This window comes from Myiozetetes cayanensis, unplaced genomic scaffold (genome assembly GCF_022539395.1).
Source record: "Myiozetetes cayanensis isolate MyiCay16 unplaced genomic scaffold, myiCay2020 scf4, whole genome shotgun sequence".
NCBI lineage: Eukaryota > Metazoa > Chordata > Aves > Passeriformes > Tyrannidae > Myiozetetes > Myiozetetes cayanensis.
Window position 1 is genome coordinate 16005702 of NW_026087631.1, and position 27377 is coordinate 16033078.

Here is a 27377-nt window from a genome sequence, read left to right on the forward strand (position 1 = left end):
CCAAAAAACAAACAAACAAAAAACCAAACCCAAACTATAAAAGCAAGTATTTTAGAAACTAAAACAGAAAAAAGCATTTAGGATTAGCACAACTGAAATTTTTTTAAAGAATACATAAACAACATATGTTTTCAAAGAAACAGATATTTTAGCTGGTGTACTGTTGACCAGTAAAGTAAAACAACTACATATAAACCCACAACCTTCCATACAAAAAAGAAACAGTCATACATTGTCCTGGTTTTTGCTGACAGTTTGTCATTCAATGTTTGACATGTTTCTAATGCACAGCTGACAATTTACTTCAAAATAATCTGAAGTCAAGCTCATGACACCAACTGCAGAATTAGTTTTTCTGGTGCAAGTTTAAGATTGTTACTCAAACTACTGTAGTTACTTTATTAAGTCTCAAAAACTTCCCATGCTTTACTTTTTCTCTTGCTGATCTGATTCAGGGAGGTATTGAGAAACCTCAACCACAAGAAGTTCTTACAGGTATTTCCAGGATCAAGACTGAACTTATTAATTAAAGTGTGTAGCAGTACTCCATGGTAAACCCAGTGATTCAAAACCCCACCAAACAAAGAGTTTTCTATAAGGTTGTGAGTGCTCCAGGATGTGACAGCCTGAAATGCTACTAAATACAAATTAATACAAGTTAAACACAGACATGGACAAACACCATGTGCTGTGCTTCACTTTAGCTGCTGTTTAATAAAGCCTGAGCTGTTAAGCTGTACATCTTGCTATTTCGGCACAAAGACTCAAACGCAATGTTGAACTGGTCCAGTAAGATTCTTCAGAGAATCCAAAAAACATGTCTCCAAGGAACATGGTAGCTTCATAAGACCAGCTGGTGCAGTTTAAATTATTATACAGTTTGTAATTGAATTAGAAAGAGGCCTTTGGTATTTCATTGCTATGCGATTTTTCAGGCAACCTCAAAAACAGAAAGCCATCTTTTTTTTTTTTTTTGTCTTTTTCATATTCTTTCCTGGAAGAAAGATATTTTTCTGTTTCAGCATTGCACTGGAATGTATTCAGTTACCTCATCTTACCACCAAAAATGTATTCAATGTTATAAATTTGATTATACATTTTAATCATATTGGTTTGATTTCATTAACAGATTTCCTCCCACTCACCTCTGTCCTCAAAAAGATTTCTGCACATTTACATTTCTGCTTTCTGTATTTTGTGGTTAAAATGTGAAGAACCAGCTTTTGACCCAGGAAACAACTAAAGTTACACTCTAAAGTGGACCTTTCCCAATCATAAAAACAATCCATTCCCAGCTCTTCCCACTAGAACTACTTTTTCTTATACTCTAGCTACAGTTTTAATCATTAGTAATGTTTTTTAGCTTTTCTTCAATCTTAAATTTCAAGGTTGCACAGAAGGACAGCAAAAGAGGTTGAGATTGCAACCCTTTCTTAGAGCAGAATTTTAGACTTAATGCTTATTCAAGAGCATGTAAAATTAATTACTTTCAACTCTTTGATAATTTCAAAATTTTTTGCACACAAAATTAAACACCACTTTTCACATTTCACCATTAGACTCAGACAGAGTTAAGGTCCATGCCCAAACACATAACTGACAGTGTAAGAGCTAAGCACATCAGGTCACTTTGCTAGTCAATGCTTAGTCTGATCTTTGTTATATAACTAAAGTCTGTTGTTGTGAGGGTGAAATTCAGTAACAAAACTAAGGGCTTATTCCCAATATAATGCACATAATGGAATTTTTTATTACTCTTTGAAGTCTGGGTTCTTTTGCTGTGTTTAGTCAAACCCTTAAGAACTCTGTAAGATGGAAGAACAGTACCAAGAGCAAACAAGATACAAGAAGTAGCAAGTATTCCATATTCCCAACTTTCTCCAACAGACACTGCTAATTCAGGGGAAAATGGAACCTCCCTTATAATGCAAAACATTTGTTCATTATAAAAAACTCCACTACAGAATCTAAATTAATACAAAAGTTAACCTTTTAAATTTCATATGGTTCTCAGATTTTAATGCAACGAATTTTAAACCCAACACATGAAAAAAAATATTTTTAACACGGTTGTTCTGTGTTGTGCCACTTGTCTACCACTTGCAGACTCATTTGTGTCCAAGAAATATTAGAAAAAAGAAATAACCGATCATGTGTAGAGCACAGAAATGCATATATAAAATAGTAAAAAACCCTGTAAATTAAGAAGCAAAAGTTACTTTGCAGATTCTGTTGTGGAGAATACTTTCAATATTTCCTAAACTGGAGTCAAAGTGCAAAGTTGGATGCACAGTGTGACCTTCAGACCGTGTTACCATAACCATGACACCCTCAACACATGAAGGACCATGTCCAACTCCAACTGTTTGCAGTATCAAAACTCAAATAATTTGCTTCCACTGGATCAAGACACCAGTGACTCTGTCCTGCTCTTAAAAGCACAGCTCTTTGTTTCCGTTTAGATACTGAAAACAGGAACCTTCCTTCACTACAGTTATTTTTTTCGAGGTGTTATTATTACAGTAAACTATTTAACAGTCTACTTTTTTATTTGCTACAGTGGAAAACTGTCTCCTTAATATTAAAATCCCATTAAAATTAATAACTTTATAATATATTTTATTAATCATTTATAACTGTGCAACACTACCCTTTTTCCTAGTCTATGGTGCTCTAGTGCTACTTGGTAGTAGCAAGCTACACTGAGAAAAAGTAAATCAACAATACTTGGCCTGATGTTGCAGGAAGATTTTTCTCAACAGTAGTGTCAATTTGAGCAGCTTCAGAACAACAAAAAAGCAGAGGAAAGAGATCAGGCTGACACAGTGCTGGGTGATCCAGCTCTTCCTATGGCAAACGAAGGGTGACAGCAGGCTCAGGATGTGCCCCGTGTTGAATAAATGAGAAGGGAGTAGATTGGGCACAGTCCTGACCATACATAGTCTACATCTTCACTGCCAGGCGAGGATTCACATGAAGTTTTTCAAGCTGTTTCAAAATCACTGAAAATTCAACAGCTGTTTAATTATATTTGAATTCAATTACTGAACTTGCATTTCACAAACTTTTAAATTAGGCCCAGTCCCACACTGGCAACACTAAGCCATGGGTTTTATTCATTCAGAGCTGTTTGAATGATCAGATCAATAATCTAGACAGTGAACCTTTAAATGTTTACAAATGTCCTAGCATCAGGAGCTCTGGTTATGATGAGGTTATCCTGTATTATTTCTGTAAACAAAGAAATAAAATAGTTTCAATTTGCACAGTTTTCCAGTGCAACAGAAATCCTGCATTTCAATCAAAGGATTAGGAAACCTTGAGGTAGACATACCAGCAGCATAAAACCTACAAGCAGGAATAAATTTACAGTCAAAATCAGGAGAAATGGAAAAAAAGGTGTAAGCTTAAAACATACATTTCATAATGTACCTATGATTTAATGCAACTTAGAGATCCTTTTTTTTCTTACTTTCTGGGAATAGTTATTAATGAGGAAATAAACAAAAATATTCAGCTAGGTTGCATTATGTCTCTGCAGACAGAATATTATTTTTGTTTACTCTAAACAAGAGCCCCAGAAACCTAATCTGCTGTCTAAACTACAGTCAAATATACTATACCATTTGGATCTGAAACAGAACCATCTTAGTTTGTAAAATAAGCATCATATTTGGACTCCAGAGCTCTCACAGACTTGGAAGATGTAGCACTTAAGCCACTCTCAATCCTATTTTTAAAGTCATAGCGGTCAGTCTCCAGTGACTGGATAAAAGTGAATATCATGTTCATTTTTAACAGGGATAAAAAGAAGGGCCCTGGGAAGTACAAGCAGGTCAGTCATACCTCAGTGATCAGTAAGACCATGAAATAGATCCTCCTGGAAGTTATACTGAAACGTGTGGATGACAGAGAGGTGATTTGAGACAGCCAGCACGGCTTCACAAAGGGCAAACTGTGCCTGCCTAACATAGTGGCCTTCTACAATGGAGTGGCAAGGGCTATAGATGTCATCTACGTGAACCTGAACTGCAAGGCCTTTGGCACACTGCCTCCAAACAGACCCTTGCCGCTACTTTGGAGAGATATGGTCTAATGGATAGTTGGACAAAAAATGGGCCATGTCCAACAAGTTACAATCAAAGGCTCAATATCCCCGCAAAAGCCAATAATGAGTGGTGTCCCCCAAGGATGCACACTGCAACCAATACCATTTAATATCTTTATCAATGACATAAATGAAGGGATGGAGTGCACACTTAGGAATTCTTCACAGAACACCAAGCTGAGTGGTGTGTTTGATTTGCTGGAGGGAAGGAAGCCATCCAGAGTGACCTTGGGAAGGCTTGAGGTGTGGGTCCAAGTAAACCTCATGAGGTTCAACATAGTCAAGATCCAGCACATGTGTCAGGGCAACCCCCAGTATCTATACAGATACAGACTTGGGTATTGACAGCAGCCCTGCAGAGAAGGACCTGGGTATGTTGATGGATAAAAATTTGACTTAAACAGCCAATGTTCACTTGCAGACCAGAAAGCCAATCATATTCCTGGGTTGTGCTGAAAGTACAGCCAGCACAGTGAAGGAGGTGATCTTTCCCCTTGACTTCATTCTTGGGAGAGTGCATCTAGAGTACTGCCTCAGGTTAAGGTGCCCCTGGGACAAAAAAAAAAGACATGGACCTCTTTGGTGGGTCAAGAAGGTGACCACGAAAGGAACCAGAGGGCTGGACACCTCTGTTGTGAAGTAAAGTTGAGAGAGATGGAGTTCTTCATCCTGGAGAACAGAAGGCTGCATGGAGACCTTCTTATGGACTTTCAATATATAAAGGAGCCTTATAAGAAAAATATAGAAAGGCTCTTTGCCAGGGCCTGTACTGACAGGACAAGGGGCAAATGAAAGAACATCAGTTTAGATTGGATATACCAAAAGACACTTTTTATAATTAGGGTAGTTGCAACAGGTTGCCCAGAGAGGTTGTGGATGCCTATCATTCATGATAGTGTCTGGTTTATGTGGCAAACTAACAGGAGGGCCTGCCCCTTTGTAGGTCAGAAGCAACTGACTCCATTATGGACTGGCTGCTGGCAAATGCTGATGCCATCAAAGATGATGGTAGCAGCTCTGGGATAACAGATTTAGGAAAGGATGAAAAACACTGCACAATAGCAGCTGGGAGAGAGGAGTAAGAAAATCTGACAGAAACAGGGCTGCAGACACCAAGGTCAGTGAAGAAGGAGGGGAAGGAAGTCCTCCAGGCCCTGGAGCAGAGATTCTCCTACAGTCTACAGAGAAGACTATGATGGAGCAGATACCCAGTCTGCAGCACATAGAGGACCTCACACTGAAGCAGGTGGATGTGCTCTGAAGAAACTTGCATCCCATGGGGAGACAGTGCTGGAGTAGGCTCCTGGCAGGAACTAAGGCCTGTGGAGAGATCACAGAGGAGCAGGTTTTCTGGCAGGAACTGTGACCCTCTGTGAGACCCACATTAGAGCAGCCTGTTCCTGAAGGCCTGTACCTCAGCAAAAGGATGCACATTGGTGCAGTCCATAAAGAACTGTGGCCTCTGGGAAGGACTCACACTGGAGAAGTTCATAAAGGACTGTCTTCAGTGGGTGGCACTCCATGCTGCTGCAGGCAAAGGGTATGAGAAGAAAGGAATGGCAGAGACACCATGTGATGAACTGAATGCAAACCCCATCCCCCCTTATCCCCCTGCACTTATTGAGGTGGCAACGTAGAGCACTCAGGAATGAAGCTGAGACTGCGAAGAAGGGAGGGGTGGAGAAAAGGTGTTTTTAGATTTACCCTTGTTTCTCATTATCCTATGCTATTTGATTAGCAATAAATTAAATTAATATCCCCGAGATGAGCCTTTTTTATCCATGACAGTAATTGGTGAGTGACGTCCCTCTCCTTGAAGCACAAGTTCTTTGTCATATTTTTCTCCCCATCTTTTTAATGAAAGGGGAGTGACAGAGTAGTTTGGTGGGCACCTAGTGATCAGTCAAGGTCAACCTATCACAATGACGCTTTGAGCAACCTGACTTAGTGGAAGGTGCCCCTTTGTATTACACAGGGACTGGAAATGAATGACCTTTGAAGGTCCATTCTAACCAAAACCATTTTATGATTCTGTGATCTTGGAAAACGTAGTTTCCTTTTATTCATGTACAAAAGTAACATAAAAAATCCAAAACATAGTAAACCAAACCAAACCAATCAACCAACCAACCAAACTGCAAATCAACTTATATATCTATTTGCCTTTTAAAACAAATTCCTGTCTTCCTATCTACTTTTTATGTCTATCACATTTTGATCATTTTTGATGAAATGGACTACAAAGATCTGGGCTATACACAGTAGCTTTTTAACTCAGGTACATTTATAAGAGCACTATTTTAACAGACTTCTTGCTGCCATTATTTTTAGTCACTCCTCTTCACTGGATTAGAACCAGAGGGCTAACACTGGTGCTGTTCAGCTGCTCTCACCAGAACGGGCTAATGATAAAATGCGAAGGTTAGGTATCTCTAAATCATATATGGTAAGATATGAATAGAGCACTACAAAAACCATGAATTCTCTTCTTAATCTGGATTCTGACAACAAATCTTTTGTCCTCTTAACTGCTAAAGCAGGGAGTAAAACTGCAACCTCAATAATTTGTGCTGGTTTTTTATTTAATGTTCAGCATCCAATGAAAGAACAGGCTATTAAAGCAGGCAGCCTGAGCTGTTCAGCAGAAAAGTGAGTAACCTAACCCACCAGTATGCAGCAACAGCCACAATGGGAGAGGCATGGAGAGGTTACATCTATTATGTTTTACAGTTTTACAAAACTGAGTATAGGAACAGATACCAGGACAAAATATAGTATATAACAGCAATAAAAAGAAAGTTGCCCATAATAAGGTGTTCACTCAAGGTTGGTTCATTGTCTTGTAATATTTTGGGCATTTGCCATATTCTGCTTTAATAAAAATTCAACAGTACAGTAGGTACCAAAAAAAAAAAAAATCCTCTTCAAAAGGAATCTGTCTGTGAATAAAGCATCTGGAATGTTTTAAAATGAATCAAGAGTCCCAAATGCTAAAGGGAAAACCAGGTCTTTTGTAAAAAAAAAAAAAAAAAAAAAATTAAACAATGAAACTATGAAACGTGGAAAGAGACAGTGGCACACTTTCCTCTGAAAATTCAATTAATAAATTCTCTTATAGAGACTTGATTTATGTATTCAAGTCCATTGTGTATCAGACATTAAACAACTCTACTGCACAAAAAGCAGAAACACTGGCAGTAGGAGTAGTATTATGAGTAATAGACAACTATACTGTATCAGTGCTTCCCACAAGAACACCAACAACGTAGATGAACAATACTTTTCCTTGCCATTACGGCTGCAGTTGTTTTAGTCGTGACACTAAGGATGAGTGCCACCTACAAATCCCTGGAAGTCCTTCTATCTCTTCCTGTACTCTACCATGTCCCAGGTAGCTACATCACACCAACAGATAAAATCCCACTGTATTTGGACATGGCTACTGGTGGAAAGGCCAGAAATCAGAGAAGCAGGAGTTTTTTCATAACTGAAATATGTTTAATTAAAAAAGGAAAACTTACAATTTTCGTGTCTAAGGCTAACACTACAGCACACACAAATCAAACCATTCAGGAAAAAAATGGAGACAAGCAACCCAAAAATAAAACTAATTTATTAATATGATTTGCAAGTAGCTTTTACTACCTGAAGGACAGGAATCAAGTTTTCCTTCCCAGCTTATCAGAGATTTCCTTTACAAAACATCTTATTTTAGCCTAGCTTCAACCTATTCAAACATTCCTATATACACAGTAAAAAGTGTGGCTTCTAATAAGTCTTGTTTGTTACACCAGGACTGAGACATCTAAGATTGTCTCAACTTGAACAAATAAAATAAAATTTGTACTTACCGATATGTCATCACTAAAATCTATTTCATCCAAATCAAGGTATTCAGGGGCTTCCATTATTCTCCTATGGACATTTTGGGTGAGTCAGCACATAAGTAAAGACCTAATTAAGAAAAAAGAAATGTATTGTCTTTAAAGAAAGAGTCAAAACAACACCGAAATGCTTCATACAGTTGGTATACACAGCAGTATGCCATATCTGCTATCAGCAGGTTATGAAAACATTTAACTCAAATACTAAAGTCTTTCATAACAATCCTAAAAGCTAAATATGATTTGCCACATCTACTCTGTATATTGTGAAGCAGACATTTCAATCTTTAGGGTGAATAGCTAAGCAGTACTTGAAATGGAAGTCAAAAATGCTTCAGCATTCAGCATCATTCAGTTCCTCCAGAAGCTCAACACAGGTGTAATGATCTAAGCTGCTGAGCACCCTTGTAACCTTGCAATCGTACCTGTGTTAAAGAGGTATCTTCTCTTAAGTATGCACCTACAATTTTCCCCTGCCCAAGATGGCAGAAAAGAACAGAGAATTATGCTGCACACAGAAAACAAAATGCTATAACACCTTTTCTCTGCTTACAAGCAGACTAATACCCAGTCCAGCCAGTGCTTTACAAATGAATGTGTACCACTGTTCAGCCTGTAAGAGCACATATCACAAAACAGTAATGAAGGCAAAGCCAGAATTATATCAGAGTGCACAAATAATCAGGGGCCTTGACCATTTTCTCACAGCAAGTGAAAAAGAAGAGAAGATTCTCTAGCAAAGCAAGAAATTTGGCTGGAAAAGCCAGTATGTAGAGCTGAATAAATTGGAGCTCAATCAATCGTAATATCAAAAACAATAGCCCCTCATTCTTAATTGTAACTAGAACGAAGGTGTGTGTTATCACTACATGCAAGTGCAACAGAAGTAAAAGTAGAAAAGGGAGTTATTTTAAAGGAAGCTGAACAAGGAAAATTTAATGCACTTTTAAATACTATGAGGCATTACGTAAGTGTTAAGTATTATTAGGAAAGAAAATAAAACCCTTCTAGTACTTGTACATAACAAAAGGAAGTGCCTGAAGGAAAAAAATAACACAAGCCTAGTTTATCCATATAACTGCCAAGAAATATGTCAATGAATAATGAAGTCAGCTGTTAGGTCTAAATAAAATCACTGTGTGAAACATTCTTATGCATTTAAGAATTTCCTAGGATAAAGAGCCTGAAAAAAATGCTTTTCTGCAGGTGTCATTGGCAAACAAACCGCAGTCATTAATCACCCTAATAACAGACTATCCAAGGACAAAGCTGACCTTAAGACACCTGTTCTTGAGTAGTTATTAGAAAGAGAACCAAGAAGCATCTACAGCTTTAAGCTAAAATAGATGGAAAAGCAAATTTTTGTTTCTCATCAAGTTACTGAAGATAAAGCACTACCAGCATCATTTTCCCATTAAATGAATGTACTGGTTCTGGCTGGGATGGAGTTAATCTTCTTCACAGTAGCTAGTATAGGGCTGGGGTTGTGATTGGTGCTGAAAACAGTGTCAATAATTCAGGAGCACTTTCATTATTGCTGAGCAGGGCTTATGCAGAGACAAAGCCTTTTCTGCTCCTCACCCCACTCCAACTGTGAGTGGGTTGGAGGTGCACAAGGAGTTGAGACAGCTGAGACAGGAGATCCCAACCAACCCAGTGGGATATTTGGTATCATGCTCACCATACAAAACTGGGGGAAAGAAGGAGGAAGGGGGAAATGTTTGGAGTGATGGTATTTGTCTTCCCAAGCCAGCATTAAGCATGATGGAGCCCAGCTCCTGGAGATGGCCAAACACCTGCCTGCTGATGGGAATTGTGAATTAATTCCTTGGTTTGCTTTGCTTGTATGCACAGCTTTTGCTTTCCCTAATAAACTGTCTTGATCCAACCCATGAGTTTTTTCACTTTTACTCTTCCAGGGGTGAGCAAGAGGTTGTGTGGTACTTAGTTGCTGGTTGGAGTCAAACCACAACTATGAAAAAGAATTGTAAAAAAACAAAACAGGTTTAGGAAGGGGTAAAAGTTACTGTGCAAGAGCAGCCTGAAGAGAGGAGTGAGAATATATGAAAAGCAACAGCTCTGCAGAAAACAAGGTCAGTGAACGAGTGGGAGGAGGTGCTGCAGGTACTGGAGCAGAGATTCCCCTGCAGCCTGTGGTGAAGACCATGGTGAGGCAGGATGTCCCCCTGCAGACCGTGGAGGTCCACAGTGGAGCAGAGATCCATCTGCAGCCCATGGAGGACCCCACGTCAGAGCAGTTGGATGCTCAAAGGAGGCTATGACCACGTGGAAAGCCCATGCTGGAGCAGGCTCCTGGCAGAATCTGTGAACCTGTGGAGAATAGAGCCTATGTGGGAGCAGTTTGCAGGCAGGACTTGTGACCCCCGCTCCACAGAGGTAGAGACTAGCTGACAGTTTATCACCGTAACTACTGATACCAGCTCAGGCCAAATTATTAAGTCAGTTTTAGCAAGACAAATGCTGACTGTATACGTCAAATGTATTTGGCAAATGCTGACTATATATGCCAACCACCAGAGGGTGGCTGGGCACTGGAACAGGCTCCCCAGGGTGCCAGACAGAGTTCAAGAAGCATTTGGACAATGCTCTCAGGCATATGGTGTGATTTCACAGATTTCAGAGAATACTCTGACTCACAAGGATTGTCAAGTTCAACTCTTATGTGAATGGCTCATATAGGGATCAAACCCACAACCTTAGTGTTATTAGCACTATGCTCTAACCAACTGTCCTGTGTAGGGTCAGGAGCTGGATTCGATGATCCTTGTAGGCCCTGTCCAAATTATAATATTCCATGATTCTACGATTCTATATGTAATGTCCTACACAAATTAAAGGATTCTATTATTACATAAGGTGATAAATGTATGAAGTAGGAATGAACATTAAAATATAAAAGTTTAAACATTAAAAACATCTGTGGACCACATAACGTACAAATAGTCTGAAAACAAACTAACGCTTCAATAAATTTCAGTTTTTCACTGGAATTAAATGGATTACAAAAATGCCCATCCACTATATTTAAAAATCAATGGAAGAGATAAATAAAGCTGCTCTGAACATGCTATGCAAGCAATAATCACGAAGTGACATAGTATTTTTATTTTTCAATTAAAATTGATTTATTCCATTAATAAAAACTTCAGTAAAAAAACCTCCATCGTTCTAGTAAAAGAACTACTGTTCTTGATTACCACATATCTCAAGATTTTACAACAAAAAATTCTCAACCCTTCAAACCTTTCTAAATTTCAAGAACCCATTGAGGCAAAAAAAATTGCTGTGTCCATGTACAGCTGACAAAAAGACTGCATTTTACCTAGTGATGTACACAACCCATGAAGTCAATCCACATTCCTTTATAATTACTTCTCCAAAATGTTATCTTCCGTCTTCACAAAAAGATAAAGGCTATGAAAACACACAAGGGCCGAATAGAAAGTTGGTAACCAAAACAAGCACATTGTCTCTACAGAAAACTTTCTGAAGATAGTGTTCAGTTATATGAAAAGAAAGGGCAAGAGATTAATGTATTCTGTTTGCTACAAGATATTAATTTTTTTCTTGATAAGGTAAAACTGGACAGTAACTGAAGTCATATACTATAGCTAACAAGATTTCCCATGACTATACATGGAGTTTTAGTCAAAAGGTGTACTTTTCTGATACAATTTAATACAGTAGAACTACAACATGTATAATGCAAACCATATGGTAAGGATAGAACACAGAGTTGTGACTATTTTCAGAGCTTTGCAATGGCTGAATCCAGCACATTACCAGAAGTATAAACAATCTGAACAGCATTCACAAGATCATAAGCACAACTGGTCAAATTCAAGGTAAAAATAATTGCAACCAAAATTGCAACTGCCCGTAATGAAGGCCATGAGATGAATAATGTGTTTCCAGCACCAACATCAAAGCAACGCAGATGACTGTCTCTAGCCCGTCAGCACAAACGTTTGACATTTAACCTAAAATTTTTCCTAACTGTATTTTGGAAGCTAGTAATTTAATATTCCACAAAATTTTAACCCAAAGAAGGGCATTTCTTTTTCTGGCGATTTGCCTTGCAGAGGGACACATGCATACACATGTATGCTTTTTGCAGGTAAAAGAAATCTGGTCTGCTTTCAGAATTCACACCTAAAAGAAGAAAACCATTACCACACAGAAACATAGTAATAATAATAGTATCAGTACAGTAACATTTTGCATATGTTGCATTGCAACAGATAATAAACAGAATCCAAAATCAAATTCAACCTTCTCCTATTCAAACATGAGCAGTACAGATTTCCTCTGCTGTTGTCCTTCTCAGCTAAAACTAGACACCTGAGCTCAAATCCTATTGCTAACAAACATGCAACAAAATCAGCTGAATGAGGAAAAAAGGGACCAAAAAAAGCCATTTCCAATATAATACTAATATTACTAATAGTAGCAGTGAATTATTAGATGCAGGGAACCAATCCATCAAGCTCTGCAAACACTAACACTTTACTCTGGATTGATTACCTATATAAGAAACAAAATTGTTCACAGATTTAATTTTTAAGGTGGATCAACTCTTGGATTTTTCTATCCAGTGTCTCAAACAAAGAGTCACACCATCAGCAATCCCTAAGGACTGGTGTGCCTTTTGAGGATGAAAAATGTGAGAAGAACAGGAATGTTTTAAAAGTCAGTTCAGCTGCCATGAGCTAACCCATACTACTGCACATCAGGCAAGAACAAGGCCATACAGGAAAGCACTTGCTGTCTAGCAATTAACTGAGTGAATGAAGATACTGATGTGACAGGCAGGATACAAGCAAATATCATGTTCATTTTCTTGTTCTGATTGTTAAATGAAAAACTGTGGAACAAAAAAGTGTAACTGATCTGCAGTGAGTGACCCTTTGCAAAAAGGCTGTAGTGAATTCAGTAGCTTCAAAAGGAAATTGATTCAGGACCTCAGACAAAAACAGCCTCAGTACAGCATGTGAAAGACTAAATCCAAGAGGGAGGACAGGAAAAATGTCCTCCCTTTTGGCTTCTTTATTGAGCCAAAACAAAACAACTAATTGAGAATGCATAATTTTAATTATTTATGGATACATAAATAACAAGTAACAATAAAAGATCTGCTGTCAATTAAATGTTTATTTCAGTTGTAACTCAAAGAAATCCTACTAAATGTCACATGGGATTTTATTTGCCACATCTCAGAACTACTATAACAATATATTTGGGGATTTACTTAAAGTTTCAATCAAATATAAAGTGAATCAGATGTAAAATACTTTTAAGTATTTGCAGCAAAAGGCTGTTTTCTTAAGAACAGTTATTATTAAATATTTAGGCTTTAAATGCCAGCATGCCAAGACAGTTGCTTTTTAATTAGGGGATAAAGTTACATTTTTCAATTATAGGTCTAAGACAACAAAATAAACATACGTCCCTTTCCTAAGCATCAGGAACTATAGTAGCTCAAGATGAACAAGACTGTGGGCAGAAAGGAAAGACTTTACATCTTTAATTTAAGCACACAGTATGTGTTTCAACTAATGCTTGAAATCTGGTAGGCATTTGAATTTTATTCCCTAACATTAAGAAATACCAAGATCATAACCCCAAATTTCTTCACTTTACATTATGTTAAATCTATCTAACATGCAAAGAAAAGCCCAGAACTCAATTAAAATCTATGGCTGAGGAAGGCATGTCATCTTGTCAGCACTACGAAATATCTAAAACTAAATTCAGTTCCTCCAACCTCAAATTCTGCTGTAACAGTGAAGTTCTACCAAAAGCTAATTTAGTCTTTCAACCTTATTTAATACACAGTGTGAGGAAAGCACTACATTATGTTCAGGAGGTCTGCCATAATTTGGGGATGTGAGAATAGGACTGTTGAATGAAAGTAAGAAAGGTCCTAACAGAGCTAGTCTGGGCTAACACTATCATCTCTGTACCTATTACATCTCTTACTGCTTATTATGCTTCCTGGTGCCTAGGTGTGTGTTGTCTTAAATTAAAGACTACATGTTCTTTTAGACAGGTATCGTGTGGTCACTCTGCATTTGTCTGGCTTTTCGTACAGTTGCTGTGTTTGGTTATTAACAGAGCTTTGTGGTACGAGAGTGATTCAATTACACAATAAACATGTTACAAATACACTGCAGTGGGCTCTGGAAGAGGTCACGTTTGAAGCTTTGTACCAGATCCCCAAGACAACTGAAAATCTTTATTTGCTAAATATAAATGGTGCCTTTGCAGGTGATAAAAGCAGAAGTCAAGGAGAAAGCATCAAAAACATAGAAAGCATGCAGTTCCATTAGAATAGAACAGTTCAGTTGGAAGAGACATATAGTGGTCATCTAGTTATGAGTAATACTTCAGATTTAACACTATACATACATGCACTCTTAGAAGACCCCAGCTTCTCATTAATATTTACCTTATTTTTATTATTTCTAAAGGGGAGATTACTTGGATATAATCCACAAATTTTCATGCTCATGACTTTGAGACTACAAAGAACAACAATGAAACTCAAATGGAGGTTTATGTGCTTTTCAAGCTTAGTACTTTAACTTCATGTGTTCAAATAAAATGGCAACATGACACAACTAGACTATGTTGACATTTTTAAGTCATATATGGGTTTCTGATAAGATAATGCACTCTGAATTGCATTGTGCAACCAACTCTTGTTATTTCTAGATTTCCCAAAGTGTTTTTTTCTGGTTACATGATTTTTTTTTTTTTAATTTCTCCTTAAAATTACCTATCCAGTCAAATTTCAAATACAAAAATATAAAGGAAAGGCTCAATAGGAGCAGTACGAGATATTAAATAGTTAAAATGAATTTTAAACAACAATTCATTATTTTTAAAAAAAAAGTTACAGTGAGGCTGAAAAATGAAGTGATTTATTTCAGTGAAGGAAAGAATTCTGTGACCAGGATTACCTAATCCCTTATCACACTTATTCAGAAATATTCCTGAGTTTAAAAGTTCACAACAGCAATTCACAATAGTATGATATTTCTAAAGCAAGTAAAAAGAAAAGCACTGCTTTTAATCACCACTCGAGAACCATCAGTGCACAAGCTACAGTGATAGTACAAAAAGACAGAATTCAGCAAAGCACAAGATAAGAAAAAAATGTATTTGTTCCCATCCAAGCATAATCACACTTCTCCTAGTCATATACCTGGACCTCAAGAACACACATTCATCCATATTGCTTGCATATAAAGGAGGTGATTGTCCTACTCTACTCTGCATTGATGGAGCCTCACCTCAAGTCCTCTGTACAGTTTTGGGTGCCACAGTGTAAGAAGGATCTAAAGCTACTAGAGAGTGTCCAAAAAAGGGCAACGAAGATGGTGAAGGGCCTTGAGGGGAAGCTGTATGAAAGTGGTTGAGGAGTGTTCAGTCTGGAGACTGAGGGGAGACCTCATTGCAGTTCACAACTTCCTTGTGAGGGGAAGAGGAGGGGCAGGCACTGACCTCTTTCTGTGGTGACCAGTGACAGCACCCGAGGGAACTGCATAAAGTCGTGCCAGGATAGGTTTAGGCTGGATATTAAAAAAAGATTCTTCACCCAGAGGGTGGCTGGGAATTGGAAGAGGCTCCCCAGGGAAGTGGTCATGGCACCAAGCCTGACAGAGCTCAAGAAGCACTTGCGCAACACTCTCAGACAGGTGGTGGGATTCCTGGGGCTGTCCTGTGCAGGGTCAGGAGTTGGACTTCGATGATTCTTGTGTTTCCCTTCCAACTCAGGATATTCTATGATTCTATAATTCCTATAGGGCCTTAGGGGAGATGTGCAGATAATGTGTGCTCACAGCCCAGAAAGCCAGTCCTAACCTGGGCTGCATCAAAAGCAGTGCGGCCAGCAGGATGAGGGAAATGATTCTGCCCTCTGCTCCCCTTTGGTGAGGTCCCACCTGTAGTACTGTGTCCAGCTCTGGAGTCCTCAGCACAGGAAAGACATGGACCTGTTGTAGTGGGTCTGCAGGAGAGTCACAAAAGTAACCAGAAGGATGGAAAGGTCTTGTAAAGAAAGGTCGAGTGAGTCAGAGATGTTCAGACTGCATAAGAAAAGGGTCCAAGGAGATCTTATTGCAGCTTTTTAATACTTCAGAGGGGGCTTACAAGAAGCATAGAACAGACTTTCTAGTAGGGCTAATAGTGGTAGAACAAGGATTAATAATTATAAACTTAAAGAGGCCGGTTTAGGCTAAATATAAGGAATAAATTTTTTACACTGTGGGTGGTAAAACACTGGAATAGGTTGATGAAGAGGTGGTAGATGCCACATCCCTCAAAACATTCAAGATCAGGTTGGATGGGACTCTGAGCAACTTAATCTAGCTGAAGATATTCCTGCTCATTGCAGGGGAGCTGAACTAGCTGACCTTTAAAGGTCCCTTCAAACCCAAACCACTCTATGATTCTGTGACTTCAAACAAGTCATATGGAAGTAGGTAATAGTATATGGTTCATCTACTCTATCTTCTACTTCCATGAATTTAATGGAAAATTCATCACAACAAAGGCTGATACTATGTAAGTAAAATGTATGTCAGCATGCACAGAGTGAAGATAGAGTATGCTTATTAAGACACAGTTCCTTGCAGTTGTTAGGTTTTTTGGGGTTTTTTAGCACACATATCTTACTGCAAGTGTTAGCCTGAGGATGACATCTGTAACTAAAGTACAAGCAGGTTTGCCATTAATATCTGTGTGACTAAGATGTTAGCCACCTTAAGGCAAGGAGTGTCTATCTGGCAATTAGAAAGCACCTCCTTCTTGCTTTTCTAAATACTTGTCCATTTAGTTGTCGCATGAATAACCATTATATTTAATATTGAAAGACAGTGATTCTACTCCTTCATTTCCAAAAGAACACAGCAACATAACAAAAAGGAAACTAATATTCAGGTTACTGAGTGATCTGACTAACTGAAGAGTTGTTTTTACTGTAACACGACTCGAAAGACATGTGCTCACTGCAAACCACCTCAGATTTCTTATAATAAAACCATCATTTCCACCCTCTGGTTTTATATTTCCTTCAACATTCATGCATTAAAAAAAAAATGGACTCCAAGCATTCAGCCAGACATACAGACTTGAGCATTTAGGAATAAGGCCTAGAAAAATAAAGTTGTTTATTTCAATTAGCCTTGAAGGAGAAACCTTTGGAGTTGGAAATTAATTGCTGTTATTTCAAAATTGAAACAGCACACATGATTCAAGAACTGTGCAAAAGCTGATGCATGCCTATGTAACTTTAATGACAGGATCAAAATAAATGAGAGGTCAACTGATGTGCTGAAAAAATTTCATTGGCTTTGATTAATCTATGATTTTATTCCCTTTGAACTACTACAAGGTTATTTGTTCTTAATACGAAACATCCACAATCATGCAAAATTAATATGCTTACTTCACTGCACTCTAACTTATATGGCAACTGTCCCAGTTATTTCATAGCAGCTAAGTCTTTCTGTATGCTTTAGGACTCATCGACATGCAGATCAAAACCAGATCAAACAACCTCCTTTTGTAAATGACAAATGTACATATATGTATAAAAGAAGGGAAAACCCAGGCAAAAACCTCACTAGAACACAGAGCAAGAATACACACTGCTCCATTATCATAACTTATTTCTATAACGCCACTGTCTTGAGTGATCTGTTGTCAACAGAGGCCAGACTAGGACAGTAGCCTTACTGGACACTCAGTGTGCATTTGGAGTGAAACACAGAGCTGCTGCCTTGGGTGCAACCTGCAGACAAGTTGTAAGAAAAGCAGGTGGTGGGATTTACTTCAACTTCTAACATCTTAGTTTTTGCATGGGAGTGGAATCTTGTCTGGCTTTGCCACTTACCCAGTTGTCAACTCATGCTAGTAAGAAAAGCAGTGCTTTAACCACGGACAGAGGTACAGTTTCTCCTGAGTGCACTGCAGCACTCCTCTCCACTTTAAGATGCTGTTGTATGTGCACACAGGCACCACAGAGTCACTATAACCATTAATATCTATAAGCTCATCCCTCATTTAGTAATTTTCTATATAAAAAAAGCGATTCTACCTGTAAGGAGAGATTGAATAAAACAATGCACTATTCATTGTTAGCCATTTTTTGTTAAAGGCTATTAAATTAGTCATGCATGGACAATATTCTGTGGTTCTACTTATTTCCACTGCTGCTTTCATGCCACTTACCTAAACTGTGGTGCACTACTTCCTGCCAGCCACTGACCCAATTTGGGCATGAGGGTTGCTCCCTTTACTTGTTTAAAAAGGGTTTTTAAATAGTAATGAACTTCTGCTTCTTCCTTTAAACTGGTATATGAATATGTGTCTAATATCATGATTATCCTTGGTTACTATTTGTCCCCAAAATCAATTTTTTCAGTCTTCCCACTAATCATATTTGTGACATCATGACTCTAAAATAACAAAGTGTTTCTGCTCAACGTAGAGAATAATAGTTCTCAAATCTCTGTTAGAAGAGAAATACTAATGTCCATTTGAAATTACCTTCTTGTGAATTTAAAAGCCAGTCACCTAGAGGCACAAGAAACAGTCACAAAATAAAGCAAGCTACTTAAAGTGTGAAGTTCTTATCAGTCATGTATGAAATGGTCACTTCTCACAAAAAAGATCAGCATCATCCCCATGAAATATGATTTATTTTCTCAAATGAAATGTTCCAATGGTTTCAAAAAGGATACTTCAGGAAAACAGTGCACTTAGAAGCAGAAATTTTAACAACAAAGAGTAAATTAAAAAAATTATTTCTCATCAATAAATTTTCAGAAAAGGAAAATCCACTTCTTCAACAGAAAAAGTGAGAAAGTGAGAAAAGACATTTTTAACAGCTTTATATATACTTAGAAATAACGCATCAATTGATCAACATTATCCCCCAAAACAGCAGAGAGTTGCTGAGGTTAAAGCCCAGAATGTCACAGGCTGGAAGGGTCTGCCTCAGATCATTTAGTTCAAACCCTCTGCTCACACAGGTTAAATTCAGGACTGCTTCCAGCTGGTTTCTGTGTATGTCCAAGGATAGACACTACAAAATGTCTCTGGGCAACTGTGCCAGTGTATGACCAGCCTCACAGCTAACAAGTGTTTTCTTGTGTTCAAATGGAATTTCACATGTTTCACTTTGTGCCCATCGCCTCTTGTCCTGTCAACGGACACCATGGAGAAGAGCTTCAGTCCGTCTTCTTCATTCTATCTCATCAGGCATTTATAAACATTGATAAGATTCTTCTGAACTTCCTATTCTTCTGGCTCAACAGCCCATATCTTTCAGCCTCTGTTTATATTAAAGAGACTCCTCAGCCTTAATCATCTTTGTGTATCTGTGCTGGACTTGCTCCAGTAGGTCCATATCTGTCTCGTACTGAGGAGGCCAGAACTGGACCCAGTGCTCCAGGTGTGGAGTCATCAGGGCCATCCCTCTTGACTTGCTGCCAACACTCCAGAAGGCTGTTGGTGTGGGAAAAGAAAGGGCTTAGGGATGACCTTATTGCAGCCTTCCACTTCCTAAAGGGAGCCTACAAGAAAGATGGAGAGGGACTACTTACAAGTTAGGGACAGGACAAGAAGCAATGAGTTCCAACTGCAAGAGAGTAGGTTTAGATTACATACTAGGAAGAAATTCTTTACTGTGAGGGTGGTGAAGCACTGGAACAGTCTGCACCAAGAAATGGTGGATGTCCCAACCCTGGAATGTTCAAAGCCAGGTTGGATGGGACCCTGAGGAACCTGGTCCAGTGAAAGGTATCCCTGTCTACACCTAGATCATAGAATCATCAAGGTTGGAAGAGTCCTTTAAGATCATCAACTCCAACCATCAAGCCAGCACTGCCACTGTAACCCCTAAAACACTAAACCACATCACCCAGCACCAGATCCAGACACCTCCTAAACACCTCCAAGGACGGTGACTCCACCACCTCCCTCAGCAACCCATTCCAAAACCTGACCACCCCAGCAGGGTAAATTTTTTTTAATATCTGAGCTGAATCTCCCCTGTCTCAGCTTAGGGCCATTTCCCTGAGTCCTCTCACTGCAGGCACGATAGAAGAGCCTGGCCCCCACCTCACTACAACCTCCTTTCAGGTCTTTGTAGAGGGCAGTGAGATCTTCTTTGAGCCTCCTCTTCTCCAGGCTAAACAAATCCAGCTCTCTCAGCTGTTCCTCCCAAGACAAGTTTTCTACACCTCTTATGAGCCTTGTTGCCCTTTGCTGCACACACTCCAGCTCCTCAATATCCTTTCTAAAGTGAGGGGCCCAGAACTGAATGCAATACTCCAGGTGTGGCCTCACCAGTGCCAAGTACAAGGTGGATGATCACTGCCCTAGTCCTGCTGGCTACCCTACTCTTCATACAGCCTTCTTGGCCACCTGGGTACACTGCTGGCTCATATTCAGCTGGCTGTCAGCCAGCACCCCCAAGTCCCTTTCTGATGAGTAGCTCTCAAACCACTCCTCCCCAAGCCTGTAGTGCTGCATAGGGTCGCTGTGATCCAAGTGCAGGACCCAGCACTTCACATTGTTGAAACTCATGCATTTGTGCAGACCAACACTCCCACCCAACCTAGTGTCATCTGCAAATTTACTGAGTGTGCACTCAATCTCCACATCCAGATCATCAATAAAGATGTTAAACAGGACCATCCCCAAAACTGAGCCCTGGGGAACACTGCTAGTGAATGACCACCAACTGAATTTAGCTTCATTCTCCACAACTCTCTGGGCCCAGCCATTCAGTCAGTTTTTTACCCATCAAAAGAGTCCATCCATCCAAGTCATGAGCAGCCAGCTTTTCTAGGATGCTGTGGAAGACAGCGTCAGACGCTTTACTGAGGTCTAGACAGGTTATATCCACAACCTTTCCCTCACCTACTGTGTTACTTTGTCATAGAAGGAGATCAGGTTGGTCAAGCAGGACCTTCCTTTTGTAAATCTGTGTTGGCTGGGCTTGATCCCCTGGTTGTCCTGCATGTCCTGTGTACTGGCACTCTGGATGATCTCTTCCATAACCTTGTCCAGAGCCAGAACTGACAGGCCTGTAGTTCCCCAGATCATCCTTCCAACTCTTCTTGCACATAGGGCTTTACATTAGCAAATTTCCAGTAAACCAAGACTGCTGGTAGATAACTGAGAGTGGTTTGGCAAGTGTTTTTGTCAGTTCCCTCATTACTCTGGGGTGGATTCCATCAGGACCCATGACCCTTAAGGTCCCTTCCAACCCAAGCTATTCTATGATCCTATGATCAATGAGTGCTTGCAGTCTCTTTTTTCCAGGGCTGTAACACTGAATTCTTAACAATGGATTCTTCCTCTAAGCACTTATGATCTATTATTTTGCTAGTTTGTAAATGTGTGTGAAACTTAATAAGAGAAAATTTACATTTCAAACACTGGATCTCATAATGCTAATCATGTAAGACATCCAACACTGAAAATAAACCCAAGGCAGACTAATTTTGCATTTTATACAATTTTTTTCAAAAGTTGGCATGGTTTCAATGATTTTTCATTTTAGCGTCCTTTTTATATATTGAAGTATTTAACAGAGATAAGAAAAAAAAAAGAGAAAATCCTGTTTAAAGGCTTCTTAGGGTATGCAGAAACAGAAATACCTATCAAAATAATTGTTTGCATAATCATGACATAAACAAGCTGCAATTATGCTGCTCATTATGACCGAGATATCCTGTTTGTTCTGCCTGTTCAAACAGAAAAAAAAATAACCCTCTTCATGAAAGCAATTCTTTAACAGTGTTTCAAAAGGAAGCTGGAGCTGGTAAACACATGTTCTTATGGGAAATTGCCATAATCCTGACTATATCCCAGCAGGCTCTGAAAATATTTCTCACAAACTCTCTTATATAAAATCTAGAACATATGTATGGCAGACCATGCTTCACGTCCTTTTAAGGAACTTGCTAGATTAATGAAGAGGACTTTACTCTTGCCTTTCCTTTCAAATGTCTACCTTTTGCTACAGGTATTCCGCAATATTTGTTTTCCCTCCTATTTTCATGATTTCTGTAGTTTCACGAATCAGCAAAGGAGGCTACAGAAGTTTACATTTAGACTCCCTACTGACAGCATCTTACTGCAGGCTTCTAAAGAAGTATACCCAACACAGTCTACTGATTAATGCATTTCATTATGCTTGTACCACTAAGCTCCTACCATTCTGCTAGGGCAATTATCAGAGAAATCAATATAGTTGTCATTTTTTATGTGGTTGTTAAGAGGTTTTGAAACTGATCTCACTTTTTTTCTTCTTCTTTTTTTTTTTTTTTTTTAATTACTACTGACTGATATGCCAAAAAGACACAAACAGATTGACACTGCTCCCTTACCAACTGTCATTCAGCTAAACATCCATAAGCCATTAGGGACATATAAAAGTCACAAATTTATGGATGGGGAATAATAACACTGATGAAAATTTTAAAAAACTTAACCACTTAGAGAATGTAGATTCCTCTTCAGAATCTGAAGTGGACAGCACAGTTTCCTCAGCTATGGTTCCTTCACTACTTCTTAACTGAGTTTTTGCCCTCTTGCATCACATAAGGTAGTTCAGTTAAAGGAAAACAGACCACACTAGACATGGAAAAATTCTGAATGGAACCAGAGACAAATCCAAGAAATATCTTGAACTTATTCTAAATATAGTTCTTTGATATTCCAAATCAGAAACCTAGCAATTAGTCTTTCTGAAGAGCTATGTGATTCAATATCACCTACTGTAATTATCTATTTTTACCAAAACCAAAATCAGTAGCAATCAGAACTCTGCCAGGACTACTGTGTATGTTTTCTCATGCAACATATTCTTTCTCAGTTGTTATTTTTTCCAGAATCGTTTTCCAGACAGATGAACAGCCATGTCTCATTGTCTTCTACTCACTGGAACAATCCTGACCTTTATAATTTGTGCAACTTAAAATTATGCATTTAAAAGACAGCACAGATTAGAAAAGACAACACTTCTGCCCTGTGTAATTTACAAAATTTTTAAAAAGTGGATTTAGGATTCCCCTATTCTGATTTACCAGCATTTTGCTTACACATATGCTGCATTTATAGAAAGAGCTGCAGAAAATACAGGAGAGAAAAACATCCGACCTTTAATGAAAATACAGACATTTATAACTGATGCCCTCCATGTTGAAATATCACAGATGGTAAGATTAATTTTTAAATGAGTGTTCCTTCTTTACCACATGCAAAAATATTGCAGTAGTATTTTTAACTTTTTGGATGTCAGTTGGCCACAGTGACTTGCTACTTCAGTTGGAAACCAGACCACAAATGTTCTACCACTAAAGTTTAAATCTATCTCTTGGTTTTGACTCCATGCTATAAATTACTAAAACAAACAGAAAAACTTTTCATTTGAACTTCTCTTACATTCTATCCAGGAGTCTACTCTCCAGATAACTATTCAGACTTCCCTGCTCTGTTACATGTGACTCTCTTAAAGCCCAATATTTTCACTGCTCTGCCTAGAGGATTCAAGCTACTTCTGTGGGTGTCACTGTTAATTAAGGACACATGGAAAGGAAATGAAGGAGCCAAAAAGCAGCCTTGTTGTCTGGAAAAACACCAGAATACATGGACATGGGTGACAACAGTAGGAAAAATCAGAGCTGGATAACAGGAAATGTTTGCAACTGACAGAAACAGTTTAGTTAGTGCCTCTTTTTCAACCATATGAAGAAGCTGAATGAAGAAAAAAATCATCCTCAAATGTATGAAAAACTGGGGAAATGACCTCAAAACTTCAAACATAACTGAAAAAAAAAAACCCAAAGAAATTTTAACAAGGATGAGCCTATCCCAACAGTTAAAACATATTTTATTTTCTTTTTATATATTCTAAACTTCACTAAATATGCAGTCATTCATAAGCCTATTCAAATCATGTAGTCAGCTAGACAGAGAGAACCCCAGTGGTAAATTACTAGGCTACAATAGAGATACACTTACTTATTGACTAATTTGAAATTAAGTTTTTTACTCTGTCGTAGCTTCATTTTCATTCCACACCAACTACTTTTCTGTTTGTGGTGACAGAAAAGCATGCCAAAATCAGATGATTCCAATTTCTGGTAACAATTAATACCCAATTCTGATTTCTAGAAGCTAGCTTTCACAAGTGAAATGATACAACCATATCCCTTAGGATGACCACTGAAAAGGACTGTAATTTAAGACACATAAACTGTATGCCTGAGCCTCTTATGATACAAAGAGAAGAACTGAGCTCTCACCACTGAGTTATCACCATAATTTCCAGACCCCTCCAACTCCTCTACCTCTGTTGAGATAGCCTGAACTCCATGAATAAACTCTTCTCTAGGGATGACTCTTGGGCTCACCAGGAACAGCTGTTACATTTAGTACAACATGTTGACAGGGATTTGAAAGAATGTATGCCCAAATGTATGACCACAATACCTTGGTTTTTTCACTAAAAACTATACCAACCAACAGTTCTACTCCTAGTTCTGGAAGGGTGTAAAAGAATAAAATTAGAAACTCAGAATAGATCTATTTACGAAGGGGGAAAAAAACCCAACAACCAAAACTGAGAACATTTGGCAGACAGCAGCTTAGCATCACAAACAAGTATGTAGTTGTCCGCAACTGACAAGTAAGCAAAACCACTGATTGGCTAGATTTGGTTTAAAATCTGCACAAGCAATTTAGTATCAATGTTATAATGTTTAGTTTTTAAGTAAACAATATTGTCACAGGAAAGCTTGTGCTTGTGGATAGCAGCACTAGAATTTGTAGTTTTATTAACATAATTTTCTGTATCTATAAAACAAATCATCAGTCTTGGCATGTAACCAAGGTACAAGTGTAGTCACTTCACTGGGAATAAATGCAGTTGGCTAGGCAGTGTTGTTAGACTGTTATTCCATTTTTCCAACAAAGGAGTATTACTTTTACTGCCTCTTTTTCACATACTCTGAAACACGCAACAACACTCCAGTTAGGATATGTCCCAGTTTTAGGAAGAAAAAACAGCTTTAATACTAATCAGAACAAATCAGTATCGGTTGCAACTGTTTAAGAGATTATTCCTTTTAAACAAGATCCAACTTTTTCCATTCACTTGTTACAAGGTAAAGGGGCATTACATCTGGTGAGTAAGGAGGAACAAGGATTTCCTGGTTTGTATATCCCACTACACAGCAAAAAACATTGCCAATCCCAGAAATTGCATTTTGGAATACTGTCAAAATTGTGAACCTTATGTGGCCCAGGATGTTCATATGGTGTTTCAATTATAAAGATGATTCCCTGATATTTATCACAGCCATATAGTCTGAGAAGAAACTCTGGACTGCTATGTCAGTTCAGCACTCAGCTCCTGCTGCCGAATATAATCTTAGGTTGCTTGTTATCCAGCAAAAGTCTTTCAAAAAGTATATTCTTGCTACTCAAAAGTCAGTTGTAACTCTCATAAATGCTCTTAGGAGATGACATATGTCTTACAATTCTAAGGAGAACCCTGTCCAGGCAAAGAAAAGAGTGTACTGCCTGCAGTTGTCACAGTCCTCTGTGAGCTGGTGATTGGGACTCATGTAAAATATGAATATCCCTTATGTCATCACCATCAGTTCTTTTTTGTGAATAGTTGGGATATCGTACTAAAACCTTACATAAACTATAGTACAGATACTGCCCTGAACAGGCATTTATTCAGACACACAAATTTTGTAACTTTATTGCCTTAAACCCTATATTGAGTTTAGAGAAGGCAGAATAACTAGGGTAAGTGAATCCTGAATCTGCCTGAAACCCTGGATCCAACAGCCTCCAGCCCTCATAGCCAAGTTCTCAAAGATCTGAGCATTAGTGAAGAATTTCACCCACTTCATTTATTCAAACACTCACAGATCCAGCACAGGCACAAGTGCTGATGAGCTACTGAATTTTGTAGCAGTACTGTTCTTTGAGGATTTGCAGAAATACATGAAGAGCCATAAAGTGCTGGAGAGTTGCACAAAGAAACTAAGAGGCTTATGGAAGAGCTTCTGACAAGAGATTAAGCACATCTGTAGAACTGTAAGTGGTAAAGACACTAATCTCTCCTTCAACTCACAAAGAGCTCATCATCAAAATACTTATGAAGCCATATTCTTCCCTGAAAGATGACTCAACTTTCCATTTGCCCATAAGTTATTTAATGTTTTTACAAATTCTATAAAAATCTAGCAGGACCTTTTAAGCACGGAATGCTTAATCCTTTAATGCCAAGGAAAGTGGCTCTTTCCTTAAGGAAAGTCAGGTCTACGGAATATCTTTCAGAATCAGCTGGCAGTCTCAATAGGACAGAAAATACCGTTGCATACTTGCGTATATAGAAACCAGGACTGAATATAGTAAGCAATTCTATAGAATATCCCACTCTACCTAATCTACAACAGAACCTTCAATTCAGATTTACAATGGACAACCAGACAGGATTTATTGATAATGTAACTGAGATTCACCTACCCTTCTGAAATCCAGAGCTCCTCATTCAGCTAGTCTCCAAAAGTGAACTCAGGTGAAGCTACTTTAATCCTGAGAAGTTGTAACATTTGTGTACCTTTCAATTCAGATATCTGAAAAGCTCCCCTTTAAGTCTAGAAAAGAGCAAGTATTGATCATCATCCCACTTTCATGCGTGAATGACCTAACAGTATGCCACAGGGTTTAACCGAGGGATGCAAAAAATTATTACTCTTTTTTAATGTACACTAAATTTAGTTTTCAAAGCAAGAAAGAAAATCACTTCCTTCACTCTGCAGAATTATGTAAATACCAGCATTAGCGACTTTTTCACTTTCTTAATTTTATGGAATCAATTTCCCTCAAAGCAGGTTATTTATTACATTGTCATCCTATGGGACCATGTCTAGAAAAATTGTAATCTGCAAATATTTTAAAAAGATTTTCCAGGTGCTGTGATTTTTCAAGCATCCTGACTGGTTTAAACCACTCCATTTATGGGAAAAGAATATTTGTTTCTGTTGGTCCTGGTGAAACCCATATTTTTCATGTTGTAGTTGGAAATCTAAAATACACTTAAGGAGCACTGTTACACTATATCTGCACTTAAAACATGGTTTTCGCTTTCTCCCCCATCACAGCCATCAGTGTTAGCATGTTTTAAAAAAAACCAATAAAGCAAGGAAAAAAATGCCTTTTTTTTTTGTTTGTTTTGGTTTAGTTTTGGTTTTTTTTGTTTTTTTTTTTTTTTTTGTTTTTTTTTTTTTTTTTAAATTACAGTAATGGATTGATACTGCAAT

The 27377-nt window shown here is 38.3% G+C and overlaps 1 protein-coding gene across 4 annotated transcripts in view; it reads right to left on the minus strand.

The window, feature by feature from the left end:
* SNCAIP (synuclein alpha interacting protein) overlaps positions 1 to 27377 on the minus strand; it is a 94007-nt gene that overhangs the window by 47713 nt on the left and 18917 nt on the right. For all 4 annotated transcript variants that reach the window (XM_050329037.1, XM_050329034.1, XM_050329035.1 and 1 more), the window contains exon 2: positions 7960 to 8062. In XM_050329037.1, coding sequence (XP_050184994.1) covers positions 7960 to 8016 — 57 coding nt within the window. In that variant the 5' untranslated portion in view covers positions 8017 to 8062. The remainder of the gene's footprint in view (positions 1 to 7959; positions 8063 to 27377) is intronic.